The sequence below is a fragment of the Electrona antarctica genome (assembly GCF_951216825.1).
Source record: "Electrona antarctica genome assembly, chromosome: 22".
Lineage (NCBI taxonomy): Eukaryota > Metazoa > Chordata > Actinopteri > Myctophiformes > Myctophidae > Electrona > Electrona antarctica.
In genome coordinates this window covers 8139113-8157030 of record NC_136805.1, presented here as the reverse complement: position 1 = coordinate 8157030, position 17918 = coordinate 8139113, and the positions used below count along the sequence as shown (strand labels likewise).

Sequence of the window (17918 nt, the reverse complement as noted above, 5' to 3'; positions counted from 1 at the left end):
TGGACAGTCAGCTCTCGTTCAAAACTCACATCACAGCTGTCACTCGATCCTGTAGGTTCACACTCTATAACATACGACGAATTAGACCGTTCCTCACCCAGGAATCATCCCAGCTCCTAATCCAGACAACAGTCCTGTCAAAACTTGACTATTGTAACTCTCTCCTTACTGGCCTACCGGCATGTGCACTGAAGCCTCTCCAACTGATCCAAAATGCCGCAGCTCGCTTGGTCTTCAACCAGCCAAAATTCTCACATGTCTCCCCCCTGCTCCGCTCCCTGCACTGGCTCCCGGTCGCTGCCCGCACAGAATACAAAACTCTGATGTTGGCATTTAAAGCAACCAAAGGTATGGCTCCCCCATATCTTGCCAGCATGATTGAACCCTACAAACCCTCCCGCGCCCTCAGATCAGCTAACGCAGGGAAGCTGGAAGTACCCTCACTAAAAACGCCGGGACAACGCTCCACACGTCCCAAACTCTTCTCCCTTCTGGCCCCAAAACTGTGGAATGCACTTCCCGTTGCAATCAGAACTGCAGCATCACTCCCGATCTTCCGCCGTAGTCTGAAAACCCACCTTTTCAGACTCCATCATGGCCCATAGCACTTACCCTACCCCCCTTAGACAGCACTTCTTAGACTTATATAGCATTTGAAACAGACTTATAGCATGTCATGTAGACAGCACAATAAGTGCATTGTATGTAGTCATAGCACTTCATAGTATATATGTACAGCATAGTATAGCATATATGTATAGTTTATATGTATAGTGTCATTATATAGATATGTTCTAGTTATAGTTTATATGTATAGTGTCATTATATAGATATGTTCTAGTCACGTTCTTAGCTTACGCATGTTTCGCGATAAATGCATTTTACATATGTGATGTATTCCCATGCTTTTTGTTCTTGCTTAATGTAAATCGCTCTGGATTAAGAGCGTCTGCTAAATGCCTAAATTGTAAATTGTAATTGTACACCAGCACAGTTTACTGCTCTACAGTATCTGCCCCATCTATCCATCTGTCTACCATCCATCCATCCATCCACCCATAGACCCACCCACCCATAGACCCACCCACCCACCCACCCATCCATCCATTCACCATCCATCTAACCACCCATCCACCCACCCACCCATCCACCCACCCACCCATCCACCCACCCATCGAGCCAAGTCTCTTACCGAGAAGACATCCATGGCCTGCAGGAAGAGTTGTGGTATCTCGGAGCGAAGCCACTGGTTCCATGAACTGTCTCTGTCCACATCTTCGCGTGAAGACGGGATGTCAAAGTCACCTAGAGTGGTAGGAGAGACGAGAGCAGACATGAATCCCACGGTCCCCGTTAATAATTGGCGACAATGCGTGTGATGATCCGTGCGTGAGTTCACCTTGGACGATGAAGCGGAAGCCAAAACTGCGGAGGGGCAGGAAGGCAAAGACGGGCTGTTTCTGAGGCTGCGTTCCCATGAGGTCACTTCCCGTGATGTCGTCTCCCAGCTGGAAGGCCAGGGCAATCTCTGTAGACTCCACATCCTCTTTGATCTTAAGGCAAAAAACCACACAAAAACCACCACTTTTCAGCCTGCCAGTTGAACCCCTTTTGGTGTTAGCATTATGTTATGCTTTAGCTATTGAAAAATATCAGATCTACAAGCTCATAGCGCGCCACCGAGTGGCGCGCTACGAGCTTGTAGGTCTGCTATTTTTTTTAAATCGAAGAACGACTGACATAGAAACATAGCTTTTTCAGAAAACTGTCAGGATGTAGAAGACATTTTTAGAATCTGATCTCAGGTCAAAATGGGTCTGTACCAACGGTACATTTTCCAATGGCGTCAAGGGTCATAGTCAGAGGGAAAGGACGTTCGTCTCACCGAGTTCATTACACAGAGATGCACTTTGAATGGCGTTTGAAATCTGTTCCGGACGTATGGAATCTCTCATCTCCAAGTCTGAACTTGCTCTGGACCATTTTGTTTCTTATATAACCCAACTCCAGGCAACTAGAATCTCTCTCTCTCTCTCTCTCATAAGAGAATATAGAAGGTCTCTGAACAAGATAGGCAGTTTCAGGATGGAAAAGCCTATTTCTACCTGACAGCTTATTAAGCATTACCGCAGCTGTCTGGTGAAGCTTGTGTGTGTGTGTGTGTGTGTGTGTGTGTGTGTGTGTGTGTGTGTGGGTGTGTTTACACCAAAGCCTTTGTGAGTCTGTCTGGATCATTGTCGTTGGATTGTTTTCTATCCCAACGGTAGAAATAAAACCACAATGCCTGGCTAATGAGGGAATTTGCATGAGGCCCAGCAGGGGGTGCAGTGCACACACGCACGAACAAACGCACGCGCACGCACACACATTGACTTATAAGAGGAGGTGTACAGAGAAATGCTTATATAACACAAACAGTGAGAAAATACATTCTGCCCGAGCGAATTTCATTCCGTCTCTGGAAGAGGTGTTGCCTCGTTCCCGTTAACCCATTCTGGGAGGGAACCCCTTTTGGTGTTAGCATTATGTTATGCTTTAGCTATTGAAAAATAGCAGATCTACAAGCTCGTAGCGCACCACCGAGTGGCGCGCTACGAGCTTGTAGGTCTGCTATGACATAGAAACATAGCTTTTTCAGAAAACTGTCAGGATGTAGAAGACATTTTTAGAATCTGATCTCGGGTCAAAATGGGTTAAAACACGGGACCCAAATCGCTCACCATCAAAGCAAAGAGACAGAACAGGAATGGATGGGGTTGCTAGAGTACCTTCTTGGGAAGCAGTGTGCGTTTGACCACCAGCCATCGCTCCGTCCCTTCCGGGTGCTCTACCTCCAGCACACTGTGACTCAGATCTCTGCGGGTCATAGTCACAGCCTCTCTTTTACTCTGCCAAAAGAATGGGGGGGGGGGGGGGGGGGTAGAGAGGGAGAGATCTTTAGCAGCGATGGGGAATGTGCAGGAAGAAGGCATACATACATAATACATGAATTTCACTTGTCTATGTATGTACATTGTGTAACATTTGGAGCAGCTGCTCTGGATCCTTAGTTTAAATTCTTTATTTTTTACCGGTCCTCAGTCAGGGCTTTGACAGCCGCAGGGGAAAATGTGTGTGTGTGTGTGTGTGTGTGTACACGTGCATACAGTACACTTGTCTGTGTCCATTTGCATGCATTCGTGGGTGCCCATTAACCCCAAGCATCCCTATTCTCGGGGGAACATTCGTCCCCAAAATTACCAGATCGGCTATATCCGGCGAAGTGATCCGGAGCAGATTATGGTACGGTTGCAGCTGCTCAGATCCGTTTGACTAAGTATAGAGAGGTCTAAGTGGTTAACAGTAACACACACCTGGTTGTAGATGGTGATGGAGCGTAGGCGATGCAGGAAGAGAAGCAGTGAGGGGTGAACATCGTGGAACAGGTTCCTGGTCTGGTGGCTCTCCGAGCGCAGAGGAAGGCAGATCCTAGTGGTCCAGCTGCCAGGACGGGAGCAGAAGGAAGCATGTTTTTGACGAGGCACAGCCTGAACCCGTTAAAAACCGGGAAAGCAACCGTGTTGCTTTTATATGTTGTCTAGTACCGCTATAGACCAGTAAGACACCTAATATAGGAGACAGGCGACCGAAGGAGCCCCTGGACATGTAAGTTGGTGCGCACAGCGGGGGGGGGGGGGGGGGGGGGGGGGAGGGTGGGGGGGGAATCGGACGTTTCTACTCTGCCACTAGCTCTGGTCCATAGCTCTAATGCCGTTGAATTTAGAACTATGTTACCGATGACTTCCGGGGCTCGCATAAATGCAGACCAGCGTAAATAAAAAGAACGTTTTTGCTTCTCACCAATACAAAGGCGGGTTGTGTCATTAGAAAGCCTACTTTCCTTAGTGGGAGCACTCTGAGCCCCCCACCACACATATAAAAAGGTACTTTTTGGCCAGAAAGGGATTATTATTCCACCGGGAAAAAAATACTTTTAGTTACTCCACTGCGCCCTCTACAGATATTGCCAAAAGAAAACCCTCATACAGAATATTTTTCCTAACATAGCTATTGGTTCTCAAAGAATTGCAGATATACAAGCTTACAGTGTGTGTGTGTGTGTGTGTGTGTGTGTGTGTGTGTGTGTGTGTGTGTGTGTGTGAGCTTGTGCTATTTCTGAAAAATCTTGAAATTATTTGAAAAATGAATTAAACATAAATATTCTCTTCTGGGGGTCCCTGGCACCAAACATGTTCAGATGGGGGTCCGTGGCCAAATACATTTTCGGGATCCTTGACAGAAAAAATGTTTGAGAACCACTGATTTAGATGGCATTTGTAGAAAAGGTCTGAATGAAGCTCTCCCCTCAGTCTCGACCCAGTAGGTCTGTTGACTCTTTTGTTAGGACTTTCTGCCATGTTTTCTCCTACCGTACACAAGTGTTTAACCCATTTTGGGCGGAACCCCTTTTAGCTATTGAAAAATAGCAGATCTACAAGCTCATAGCGTGCCACCGAGTGGCGCGCTACGAGCTTGTAGGTCTGCTATTTTTGAAAAATGACTGACGACTGACATAGAAACATAGCTTTTTCAGAAAACTGTCAGGATGTAGAAGACATTTTTAGAATCTGATCTCAGGTCAAAATGGGTTAATAAACGATTGCATAATAAAAGTAGAAACAGTTGCACTCAGTGTCTCCTTGTCTCTGTCCGCTGCACATGCACACATTATGTACGATTGTACGTCAAAGGTGTGCGAGGTATGGCATCTATCTCTCCAATATCTGTGTGTACGTGTGTGTCTCTCTTCTTTTGCATTACATTTGATTTCAGACTTTGTGTAGGACATTCTTTTTTTAGGGGGAATGATATTGATGTTGGAATGACGGATAATATTGCCCTTAATATTACCAGACATCTGATGAGAGCATGTCATGTAATTTAAGCTATTAATTAACCTAACCTTTCATGTTGATTTACGCTGAGTCACTGCTTGACACCGAGTGCTGATGTGTCATTTCATGATGCCTAACTGGTTTATTGATGTCATGTGTAATCATTGTTTTATTGACTCATTACCATGTGCCCCAGGTGTGTCCTAGTTGATGTGAGTTGATGTGAGTCTTACCCACTTCATACATACTGGATGTCCTTTAGTGCACCTGGCTTTGTTGTATGCCTCTACTACAGTGTTGTTTTTGGCAGCAAATTTAGTTTTAGTCACATTTTAGTCAACTGGAATGTGTTAGTGTTCGTTTAGTTTTAGTCGACTAAATGTCATGAGAATTTTAGTCGACTAAATCTACAGTTGATTTAGTCGACTAAAATGTATTTTGGCGGGCCTTGATGACGTCGTAATGACTATTTTTATACTTGCTGAAAATATCTTCAGCATGCAACCAAGTGTAAAATGACTTCTACTGGATCTCTTGTCCACTAGTCCCTTCCTAACATTCTTCGAAGTCTTAGTTCAAGATGGTGTGCAGAGTTTTGTCTCTACTCCATGTGTTTCTCATACTCTCCGTCTGTGTCCGGTGCACATCTCAATACGTGCCGCACGGAATGTTGATTAGCAAATACACAGACAAACACACACGGGTGAAAACAAGATAATCAGCATGGGTGTAAAAATGTGTCAAGTGTCCTCGTCTCACCTTTGCTCATCAATTCCATTCAGGTTCATGTCCAGCGGCCTCTCGTCCTCCACCCAGTGTGGCAGGATGTATCCCATGGGGCCGCAGTTCTTGTCGAAGCGGAGGTGAAAACCGTTGGAGTGGACCTCGGGACAGTCTGTGACTTTGAACACCGACTTGAAGCCGATGCCCTTTTGTCCTGCAAAGCGTTCAGCCACAAACACCAAGACAGCATTAACCCATTTTGGGCGGGAACCTCTTTTGGTGTTAGCATCATGTTATGCTTTAGCTATTGAAAAAATAGCAGATCTACAAGCTCATAGCGCGCCACCGAGTGGCGCGCTACGAGCTTGTAGGTCTGCTATTTTTGAAAAATCGAAGAACGACTGACATAGAAACATAGCTTTTTCAGAAAACTGTCAGGATGTAGAAGACATTTTTAGAATCTGATCTCAGGTCAAAATGGGTTAAACAAGAGGCCATCAGACGGATGAATACACAATGAGACACTAAACTGTCTAGGTTCATTTACACTTGTGTCGCTTGTCAAAAAACGACAAATTTCCAACTGATGACGTTGACAGAAAATGCCACGCTGTGCAGGAAAGTCTAAAGGAGGCTTTGGCTTTCATCTCGGCTCAAAGGAATGACACGTGTAGACCTGCGTAATCATAATAGGAACAGGCTAACAGAAAGAAGAGGAGAGGAGACGTCCCCTCTGGCTGTCTTGTCTGTGGTAATTATCAGCAGCGGCAGCAGCAGGTGCTGAAGCTGACATTTCACAACCTCCAAGGAACGAAGGGACTCGACTAATTACCATGCAGCTACTTGACACGGACATATTTTGGCCAGTGTGAGCAGGAAGTAATCTCAGAGAGCGCCGCGGTAAATACGTGCGAGAGAGATGAGAGAGCTGGTCAACACTCGTGATGGTGAAAACGCAACTGGTAATCACTATTACTTTGCATCCAGACAGCGTTTGCATTATCAGTAATTGGGTCATCCTGACATGAGGATGAGCATCAAAGTGCATCGTCGATGAGGTGGCCCATAAGTGGCCCATTCAGGAGTGCCTCGAAGTATGTTTTTGAGTGGTGCAACCGCTCCCAAGGAACAGCAATGTCCCTATGTCCTAACCTATGTGACTATGTCCCGATGTTTAGAGTACCAGTAGGGGTGCTGTTGTGCTAGAAACAGAGAGAGAGAGAGATAGTGTTGCACTGTTGCCTGCTATAGAGAGAGAGAGAGAGAGAGAGAGAGAGAGAGAGAGAGAGAGAGAGAGAGAGAGGTGTCTGCTAAATGCTAATTCCCCCACACAGTAACTCTGTCATTTCTCGACTGTTTCGGACGCGGGGCGGCTCACCGGAACCGGGCTGGCACCCTGGGCGTGTTTATGTGGGTCTGGAATTTCCGGGGACCCACCGGGGGCCCCCCACACGGAGTTGCACCACTCAGTTCACACGGGTGTAATTTTTTTGTATAGTTCACCGAGGCGCCCTTCACGTAGCTACAGTACTGTACCTATGTATCCATATTGGTGTTTGCCCTTGGTGGTACGTCCTACGTCACAGATGGCCCTGATGTTCTCCTCCCGGAAGCCGCTCTCGTTGTTGAGAATGGTGATACAGTCTCTCTCCACCACGAAAGCCAGGGCGGGTACAGTGCCATCCGACGGGTAGCTGTTGTCATCTGCATTCTGGGGACAAGGGTTTGAACAGAACTGGTTACAGTTGGGAGTCATCGGACATGCTCCAATATGCTGCATGCTTTTCTCTGCATCTGGAACAGTAGTCTAGTCTTAACCCATTTTGGGCGGGAACCCCTTTTGGTGTTTTAAGCATTATGTTATGCTTTAGCTATTGAAAAATAGCAGATCTACAAGCTCATAGCTTGTAGGTCTGCTATTTTTGAAAAATCGTGAAAATGTGGCGGAAATCTGAATATATATTCTTTCAGAGCGAACGTTTTTTAACTCAAATCTTTGCTTCCGAGGGGTTCCTGGATTAACATTTTCAGGTGGGGGTCGGTGGCCAATTACATATCATTTTTGGGCTCCTTGAAATGAAATATTGAGAACCACTGATATAGAAACTTTCAGAAAACTGTCAGGATTTAGAAGACATTTTTTTAATTTCGACGTCAGGGCTAAATGGGTTAATCTAGTTTACGAGAAAAGGCGTTAACCACCTGGATGAGCTCCAGAACAAAGTGCGTGTCTTTGCTGTACAGCTCGGCAGAGAGCCGGTCCAGACTTCGGCCTAGCCTGTCCTGGTGGACCTTCATGAGCTTCTCTCCCTCGGCATTCAACTCCACGCCGACACCGAACTCGCTTTTCCTGTTAGATAACATGAGAAGAAGGGGCGAGAATCTTGATTTAGGACACTACTGCATATAAGCTGTACAACTTGAAGAAAATGCTTCAATAAACTACAACAGATCTTGTCATGTGGATCCACAACAGAGTGGCTCCAATGTGGATCTTTCCCCTGTCCTACTCCCCCCACACAACACTCCCTGCTGACACAGACGCCACCCCAGCCCGTAGGACTGCGTGCGTGGACTTATGTCACCCTCCCCTGAACACGTGCCAATTGTGTTTGTGTAGAGTCTACACTAAACCTGCCTCCTGCTTTGTGGAGCGTCTACAAAGCAGGAGGCAGGTTTAACACTGCGCCACCCGAGTGCCCTACGTCAGCAAATCTTTTGACTATGACATATCTAAGATGTATGACTCTTTTGACTATGACATATCTAAGATGTACGACTCCAAACCTATGCTTTTCTTCAGCTCAATCAGAGCACAATTGACTTCCATCCATTATGAAATAAAAGTAAAATATTTAAATATATCCTTCTCTGGCATGAAGGCAGTGTGCACAAGATATTTGGCACTGATCTGTCCAACGGTTTGCCACACACACACACACACACACACACACACACACACACACACACACACACACACACACACACACACACACACACACACACACACACACACACACACACACACACACACACACACACACACACACACACACACACACACACACACACACACACACACACACACACACACACACACACACACACACACACACACACACACACACACACACACACACACACACACACACACACACACAGCCATGTTGTAAACGTTTTAAATAAGGACAAACCTGATGTCATTGATGATGACTTCCTGGAGGTTTACCGCACTCTCCGATTGGCTACTGGCGGCATCCTCTTCGTCGGAAATGATCAATTCCACCTGTACCTCCTCCTCCTCGTCCACATTGCTTCCTTCTGCTTCACTCTGCCTTGGGCTGAAGCTGTGCGCCTCTCCATTAGGCACAGAGGTTAACTCATACAGCTCTTCATCTTCTTCCTCAAGATCCTCCTCCTCCACCACATCTGATTACAGGAGGGTATGCGGCAATAATCAACCAACATAATTAGATATTAACCTCCAGCTCCCTCGCCACTAAATCCTCGGTGAGCGTTAATTTGACTCACAGTTTACAATTTAGGCATTTAGCAGACGCTCTTAATCCAGAGTGACTTACAAAAAAGCATGGCATACATCACATAATATAAAAAGCAGTTATCATGAAACATGCGTAAGCTAAGAACGTAACAGTGGAGTATCTATGTAAACTATACATACTATACTATATTATATAAAATACATGTGTACTATAAAGTGCTATGACTACATAAAATGCAATTCTAGTGCTGTCTACGTAACATGCTATAAGTCTGTTTAAAATACTATCTAAGTCTACATAAAGTGCTATCTAAGGGGCTAGGCTAGGGCAAGTGCAGTTTAAAAATGTATATATATATTTTTTCTTTTTTAACACTATCAGACTTAACTACTTTGAACATGGATGGCATCCTTATGTTGGGCATGACAGAGAGTTGAAGATTCTCAAAAACATTCAAATTGAAAGGAAAATAAGGAAATGTTCAAAGATATAACATAATTATACAAGCTTGTCCACAAGCTTGTAGATTGGATATTGTCTGTATTCGTCTTACGACAAAGTATATACCGTAGGTAGGGCATAACTACTTAAACCCTGCATACTTCGTTGACCGGTGTCAGGGATCTATCTATACTTGGCCCCTGATCTCTGCACAAAAACAAATGCAGACATAAAATAGCTCACACATTTGTAGATCTGCTATTTTCACCAAATGTTTAAACCATTCTGGGCGGGAACCCCTTTTGGTGTTAGCATTATGTTATGCTTTAGCTATTGAAAAATAGCAGATCTACACGCTCATAGCGCGCCACCGAGTGGCGCGCTACGAGCTTGTAGGTCTGCTATTTTTGAAAAATCGAAAAACGACTGACATAGAAACATAGCTTTTTCAGAAAACTGTCAGGATGTAGAAGACATTTTTAGAATCTGATCTCAGGTCAAAATGGGTTAAGTGGTTAAATCTAACACTCATACTGTATGAAGACTTATAAAGACATGGCGCCATGTTGGTTAGCTGCGGCTCAGACTCACCTTGTTGTTGCGCCTGAGAGGAGCTGAGACTGTCGTCCACGTTGGCATCCTCAAGATCCTCATCTTCACTGCTCACAGAATCCACCAGATTAGACTAAAAGCAACAAACCAAAATCAAACCAAATCAAAACCAATTCAGAGGATGAGCCTTATTAATCAAATGCATCTCACATTTCATTCCACAGTGAAAAAGCAGAGCATTATGAGCTATTCATTGTGGCTTAGCGTCTGACCTTGCGCCGCTTGCGCTGCACTACAACAGGTGCTGTGCAAGGATGGCTGGGCTTCTGTGGAGGTACCAGTTTGCTGTGATAATCCTTGACCCAGTCCGTGATGCCCAGTAGGATGCCCAGCTGGTGCAGACGGTTCAGGTGGCGTGGGTCGGACCGGGCCACGCTGAGCAGCACCGCTTTGGACTTGGCCTGGCCCAAAACACGGGAGAAAGGCTCCAGAAACACCTGGAAGGCACACCGGCGGCACAAACACACGCGCATTTTCATTGAAAGACCCAGAGTGTAGCCTATTTCATACAGTATGACTATTAAGACTAATGTCCTAAAGCGAAATAAACTTTTTGTTACCACTGTGCTCTGACTCCCCTGGTGCGTTGTCCTCTTAAAACAATGAATGAGTGAATGGTTGCACTCAGATTGGCAAGATCAGTGAGTTTTTATTTCTGCATATGCCTTGAAAATGAACAAACTTTGGCCCAGAAATGCATTACACTGATTAAGGCTGGATAGCCGAAACGCACAACACTGACGAAGGCTGGATAGCCGAAACATTTGTTCATCAACACTTAATCTGCCAGGAATTATTAAAAACTTCAATATAATTCACGCCAGCATTTCACCCTCATTCAAACCTTATTTTGAAGAGCCAAAAATCCCCGACCTGATGTTATGTCAAAATAGTGTGTTATCACATATCACTTCTGGTCTCCCACAGCGGCTGTTTTTTGTTTTACGATTTCTTTTTTTTGTTGCTTTTTCTGCCTTTATTTGATAGATTGGAAAGTAGACTGGCAGGAAATGGGGAGAGAGTTGGGGGGGGGGGGGGGGGGTGACATGCAGCAAAGGCCATCGGGAGTCGAACCCGCGGCACGCGGGAGTCGAACCCGCGGCACGCTGCCAAACTGGATTACCAACCTAGGTGCCCAGACGGCTACGCCAGCCGCCACGGGCCAATAAACCTTGTTTTGAACAGAAATGCCATCGGGGACAAGGAATAGAAGATAAAGATGATTGAAAAAAACAAGATGGCGTGCTTCAGTGTTATTGACAATGACAACACCAGCTAGCAACCCAACAATGCTAACGTGAGTAGCATTATGACTTGATCAATCAAAGCACTATAAAATAGGCCATAGAAAACATGCTGGCTTCTATGGAATCCAAATGACTGAACACAGCCAATGGCGACTGAGAACTTTAATCCATGTGGAGAAATAAAAAGCCACTGATCTTGCCACTCCGAGTGTGACCCTTCACTTGCCAAATGTAATTACTTTAAGCTACAATCTGTATATTTTTAGTCCTCTCCCAACAGTGGGAGCCAATTGCAACTGTAACACATTTGTGGTAAACCAAACATCTACCCTTATGCAAGAGGGAGTCTGCCCTTGGCCAGTGGAGATATTGGTCTTCCTGCTTCAGGCAGGGCTGGGCTACAGTCTGTCAAACAGTAAGTGTACTACTTCAGGGAATTACATGTCACAGACCCTCAAATTGACTTTTATTTCAGTCGTGAGCTTATAGAGCTGCTATTTTCGCAATCTTTGAAAATATTAGATTTTTATGAAAAATGTTTGCCTATAATGCCATCATGCCCATTGCCCAAAAAATAGGAACGCTGGCTTGAAAGTCTCATCTTTCTTTCTGTTTTTCTAACACAGTGAAATCATTCCTCTACTATACTGATGAAACTCTCCCCCCGAAAAAATCCTCTAGTTCATTTTTATGTGGATGAATGAACATCAAACAAATGTCAGTGACGCCTTTGGAGGCTGCGAGTCTGTAAAGCAGCCAGGGGGACTCTTTCAAAGAGAAATCAAAGTTCAACGTCTGTAGCAATAACCCATTTTGGGCGGGAACCCCTTTTGGTGTTGGTAAATGGTGCATTTATATAGCGCCTTTCTCCAAGGCGCTTTACATAGATTGTGCATTACATTCACCCATTCACACACACATTCATACACCGATGGCAGCGGAAACCATGCAAGGCACCAACCAGCACATCGGGAGCAATTAGGGGTTCAGTGTCGACACTTCGACGCTAACTCTGGGGGAGCCCGGGTTCGAACTGGCAACCTTGCGGTTACCATCCAGCCACTCTACCCCTGAGTCACTGCCGCCCCCGTGTTTTAAACATTATGTTATAATTTAGCTATTGAAAAACAGCAGACCTACAAGCTCATAGCGCGCCACCGAGTGGCGCGCTACGAGCTTGTTGGTCTGCTATTTTTGAAAAAGCGTGAAAATATTTATTTCAGAAAACTGGAGGATTTAGAAGATTTTTTTTTTCAATTTCGAGGTCAGGCCTAAACGGGATAATATTCCAGTTTGTAATAGAAGTGCCACTGACCTGCTTCAGCAGGGCCTGGCAGGTTCTGGTGGGGATTCGGACCACACAATCCAAGAGGAACCGGGCCACGGTGCCGTAACACGAGATGTCCTCTTCAGCCTGCGACAAATCTAGCAAAAAATAATAATAACCACGTCATGAATGTAGAATACATTTGTACCACGTCGGAAATTGTCGAGGTTGCAATTCTTATGTTTCTTATACTGTATATTGTGATGAACAACTAAAAATGTAATTCACACTCATTGACCATCCTATTTTGATACATGCATACTAGGCATGTAACGATTCACTCAACTCATGATACGATTCGTATCACGATATGAGGTTCACGATACGATTTTTCACGATATAAAAATAAATAAATATATATATATATATATATATATTTTTTTTTAAATCGATTTTTTTATTTCAATGAATCGATTCATATCGTCGGGATTAATATCGATATATATCGATATACGATATATCGTTACATGCCTAATGCATACCGTACTGAGCTTTTTTGTTTTTCCTGCTGTACTTAAAGTGTAAATCCCTTTTTATTTTCACTTTCCGCAGCTTGATTTTTTTGCCAATGATTGCAGTTTTGCACAATTCATGCTCTTAAAATACCTGAATGAATGAATGGATGGATGGATGGATGAATGGATGGATGGATGGATGGATGGATGGATGGATGAATGGATGGATGGATGAATGGATGGATGGATGGATGGATGGATGGATGGAAAAAAAACTTGATCGGGACATCCCTGGTTAGCATATCAAAAAGGTAGAGTACTGTACTGTAGTATACTCCTCCAGTCCACTACCTTCTTTAGCCACAGCTTCTGCCAGTGAGGTCTCCAGGTGATTGGCCAGGAGGGCCGTGGGAGCGTTGGCTATGCCGTCGGCCACCACCATGGACACCAGGTGGCCGGCCGTGCCGACGGGGTCGAGGGCCATGGCGGCCTGGGAGAAGAGCTTGTCCCCCGTGGAGGTGGTGATCCTGAGCAGGACGTCTGGAGACACCTCCAAGGCTGCCAGGTCTGTGTCCACTGAAAGCACATTAAACCAAAGATTGTAAATGGTTTGGTAGTATCTACAGCATGGGTGCCCAAAAGGTAGATCGCGATCTACCAGTAGATCACAAGGGCTGTGCAGGTAGATCACATTACATGCCCCTAAAAATATATATTTAATTTAAATTTTGCCACTTGAATTAAGGTGACTTGATTGACATTTAGAAGGGCCTGTCAGCTCAAACCTACAATGTATTACTTTGTTTTCAAGATTGTTGTGCACAAACGTCAGTAGCATTACAAAGTTATATACTGTGGAGTAAGGAAACAGCAAGACAGGAGACCTTTGTTTACCCCCCCAGGTAAACAAATTTCAGCAATGCGATCTGATCATTATTTTGGTGGGTAGATCTTGTTGCATCATAGTCATTTTGAAAGTGGCTCTCAAGTCAAAAAAGTGTGGGCACCCCTGCCATTGAGAGTGCATTGGGAGTTTAAGTTAAATAACTCCGAAACTACAAATCATTTCAAAGTAAAAAAGTTTCAGCATGTGTCTCCACAGTAAGCTGAATTATAAAAAGTGTGAGTGTGGAGTTTCTAGGTGAAAGTGCTTTTTTGACGTGCCAATATCTGCCATTGAGTGCCATTGTGAATTTCTCAAATTTGAAAGCAATATATTTCTAAAACTATGAAACATTTCAAAGATTTCTTTTCAGGCAAACATGTCCACCGTAAGATGAACCTAAATAGTTTTGAATGGGGTTTCTAGGTGTAAGTATGTAGGACTAGTAGCATGCCAAAGTTTGTGCTATTGCCATTGAGAATGCATTGGGCGTTTAAGTTAAATACGGGGGGGGACATATTTTGACATAATTTCTCCCTATTCCAAAGCCCCCCCAGGTACATTATATATTTAAACTATTTTCAGCAATGGTACACTTATTTTTTCAGTGGGTAGATCTTGTTGAGCTGGTCATTTTGAAAGTAGATCTCACGTCATAAATGTGTGGGCACCCCTGATCTACAGTATCTATCGATCTACATACAGCACTGTTTCCCAAAACCCATTTGTGGGTCGCGGACACATTTTTAAGGGTCCCTACATTTTTTAACAGTTTTCATGAATTAATACCAAAGTAATTTCTTAACTAAAAAATACATTGCATGGATGCACCTGGGACGTATCCTCAGTGATGTTTCCTGAGGTCAACGGGGTTTCGGGTCTACCAACATCATACCCCCCACTCAGGGGTCTACCAACATCATACCCCTCACTCAGGCGACCCAGCCGGGGTTGATCAAATCCCGATTTACGTCCCAGTAGCTACTGTACCCTCGATCAGTCCATCAATCCGTTGCTCCGGAACTACTCTGCCGGGACTGGGAGAACCAAATTCTGGCGCGTGGAAGGACTAGGCTCTGTGGGTTGACTCCTGTCCGGGCCCCTCCTACGTCTCACCAGGTCCACTCCTGCTCTCACCAGGCCCAGGACCTGTGCGTTGCACCAGACTCCCAGCACCAGGCACTCCATTCAGGAGTGGTGGATTATAATGGCCCTCCTAAAGGCCTCACCAAGGTTTGTTGGGCTTCCTCCTCACGGAGGACCCAGGCTGGGGCGCCAACCCATACTGCTCACCCGGGTGCCGTCTACATTCCGGCTGTCACCCGTCTCTCCGGGTGGTCACCAGACTATACCTGGTTGTCACATAGTCTATTCCTATGAGTCACTATAAACAATAAACAAAATAGAAATCAAAGAAATTCCATAAATTTGAAAACAAATGTTTAAGAAGTAGTGAAAACAGCCGAACTACAAGCTCACAACGTGGCGTGAAGTGGTGCGTTGTGAGCTTGTAGATCTGACATTTTCACAAATTTGGGTCCCAGAGGAATGTCTAATTTGCCTTTTGGGTCACAGGATAAAAAGTTTGGGAACCACTGGTATAAATACAGCATATCTCACGTATATTCTTCAGAATTGGGTGACTAAATATAGACAAAAGCAAAAATGCAGTACGATGCACAAAATGATCTTAACCCATTTTGACCTGAGATCAGATTCTAAAAATGTCTTCTACATCCTGACAGTTTTCTGAAAAAGCTATTTTTCTATGTCAGTCGTTCTTCGATTTTTCAAAAATAGCAGACCTACAAGCTCGTAGCGCGCCACTCGGTGGCGCGCTATGAGCTTGTAGATCTGCTATTTTTCAATAGCTAAAGCATAACATAACGCTAACACCAAAAGGGGTTCCCGCCCAAAATGGGTTAACCGCAGCAGTGTCCCCGATTCCTACCTGCATGCCTTTCGATGAAATCTTTGAGGGCTCCGTGGAGAGGCCTGAAGACCAGCTCCCACTGACTCCACTGGCCTAGATCCTCCAGGAGGGGACAGGAGAGCAAACTGGCCAGGGCCCGGGTCTGAGACACCTCCCCGAGTAGGCCCACTGACTCACACAGACCCCCGGCACTGCTAGCAGGAGGCAGCGTGGGTGGGTGGGATGGCGAGAGAGAAAGTAGAGGGGGATACAGAGAGAGAATCAGGATTGATATTGATTGAACATTCTATTCACAGTTTGTAGGAATGGATACAGTTTAACGAAAGTACAGGTCAATACAAAATCTGCTACGAGGATAAAATGCACTAAGACTTGTTTACATCAGGGTCCTCCATTTTCAATTCATCAGAACATTTAAAGACGTACAAATATACACTTCTATGCAAAAAAAGGAAATCATCATATATAAAGTTAACCCATTTTGGGCGGGAACCCCTTTTGGTGTTAGCATTATGTTATGCTTTAGCTATTGAAAAATAACAGATCTACAAGCTCGTAGCGCGCCACTCGGTGGCGTGCTACGAGCTTGTAGGTCTGCTATTTTTGAAAAATTGAAGAATGACTGACAGAAACATAGCTTTTTCAGAAAACTGTCAGGATGTAGAAGACATTTTTAGAATCTGATCTCAGGTCAAAATGGGTTACCAAAAACGTATATCATTTCTTTTAAAGGTGATGATTCATATTCAAAGAAGTGACATATCGTATTTCGTAAATTGACCATTTTCGACATACAAGGGAGGATCTGTAGGATTTCAGCAGTACAACCACTAGCTTGTAGTTTACCTGCTGTGTTTGGCGAACAGGGCTGACTCATAGTAGACCTGGCTCAGTCCTCCTCCAATCAGCATGTCTCTCTGGCGCTGGACCAGGGCTGCCAGGGTCCGCAGAGGGCCAAACCCCAGGTCACGGCTGTCATGCACGCCGTAGTGGGATCTCAGTGCACACTCAATGTGGGACAGCTGCAGTAGGACGAGACGTGTGGATACATTCAATCCAAGTATTCCATTAGATAAAATGCATTAACATTTTTGCCTATTAAAGACCTGAGGCCGATTCTACAAAATAATGTCTTCTAAATCAGTTGTTCTCACACTTTAAAGATTTTTCAAAAATGTTCAAAAATAGCAGATGTACATCTGCTATGGTTCTAATGGGTTAATCTAATTATTGATTCCATAAATGGTATATTGCACACAGAGGAGAGCTGTGGAGTGTGGATCAGTACCTAGTAGGCCAGTCAATCTAAGATTTGACCCAAAATAAATTGCAAAAGTAATCGTTCAAGGTTTTTTATGATCCTTAGGGTCATCCAGAGTATTATATAAATTGTGGATCATGGTAAATTCAGGGGTTGAAAGTTGGAGTAGCATTATAAACATATAAGGCAAAGAAACCCACTGAATTTACCATGACCCACAATTTATATAATACTCTATTTTTAATGTTACTTTTGTCATTTATTTTGGGTCAGAATTTCTTTTTTTTAAGCTTAGATTGACAGGCCTATAGTGCACGTTTACATGCCCAGTCTCATAGGTGTGTGCACGTGTATGAAATAAATGCACTTGTGTCAACAGTGTCAACAAACTACGATAAACACGTGCTTCAGCGATGCGTCGTAAGCGTGTGGGAGTCTTCAATTTAAAAAGACAAATGAAGATATGGACACTGTGTTAGTGACTCACTGCGTCTGCATCGCTGGCGGCGCCGGCGCCACACTGTTTGATGAACTCAAACACATCCTGCCGGCTGGGTCTGAAGCCGCAGCCCTGGGACTCGGCGCTGACACCTCCTAGACTTACAGCACCCCCTACAGTCTCCTGCAGGACCTGCAGAGGAAAGAGAGGAGCATCCCAG

The 17918-nt window shown here is 44.6% G+C and overlaps 1 protein-coding gene across 7 annotated transcripts in view; it reads right to left on the bottom strand.

The window, feature by feature from the left end:
* The window catches only part of LOC306914832 (uncharacterized protein), a 77985-nt gene that overhangs the window by 40012 nt on the left and 20055 nt on the right, over nt 1-17918 (bottom strand). For 6 of the 7 annotated variants that reach the window (XM_079492031.1, XM_079492035.1, XM_079492033.1 and 3 more), the window contains 15 exons: nt 17747-17890; nt 16845-17020; nt 16017-16192; nt 13534-13758; nt 12716-12825; nt 10366-10590; nt 10133-10226; nt 8792-9026; nt 7800-7947; nt 7134-7308; nt 5634-5811; nt 3354-3480; nt 2769-2888; nt 1400-1553; nt 1193-1305 (listed from right to left, as the gene is read on the bottom strand). In XM_079492031.1, the coding sequence (XP_079348157.1) occupies nt 1193-1305; nt 1400-1553; nt 2769-2888; nt 3354-3480; nt 5634-5811; nt 7134-7308; nt 7800-7947; nt 8792-9026; nt 10133-10226; nt 10366-10590; nt 12716-12825; nt 13534-13758; nt 16017-16192; nt 16845-17020; nt 17747-17890 (2400 nt within the window). The remainder of the gene's footprint in view (nt 1-1192; nt 1306-1399; nt 1554-2768; nt 2889-3353; nt 3481-5633; nt 5812-7133; nt 7309-7799; nt 7948-8791; nt 9027-10132; nt 10227-10365; nt 10591-12715; nt 12826-13533; nt 13759-16016; nt 16193-16844; nt 17021-17746; nt 17891-17918) is intronic. The other variant, XM_079492034.1, reaches the window with a different exon arrangement.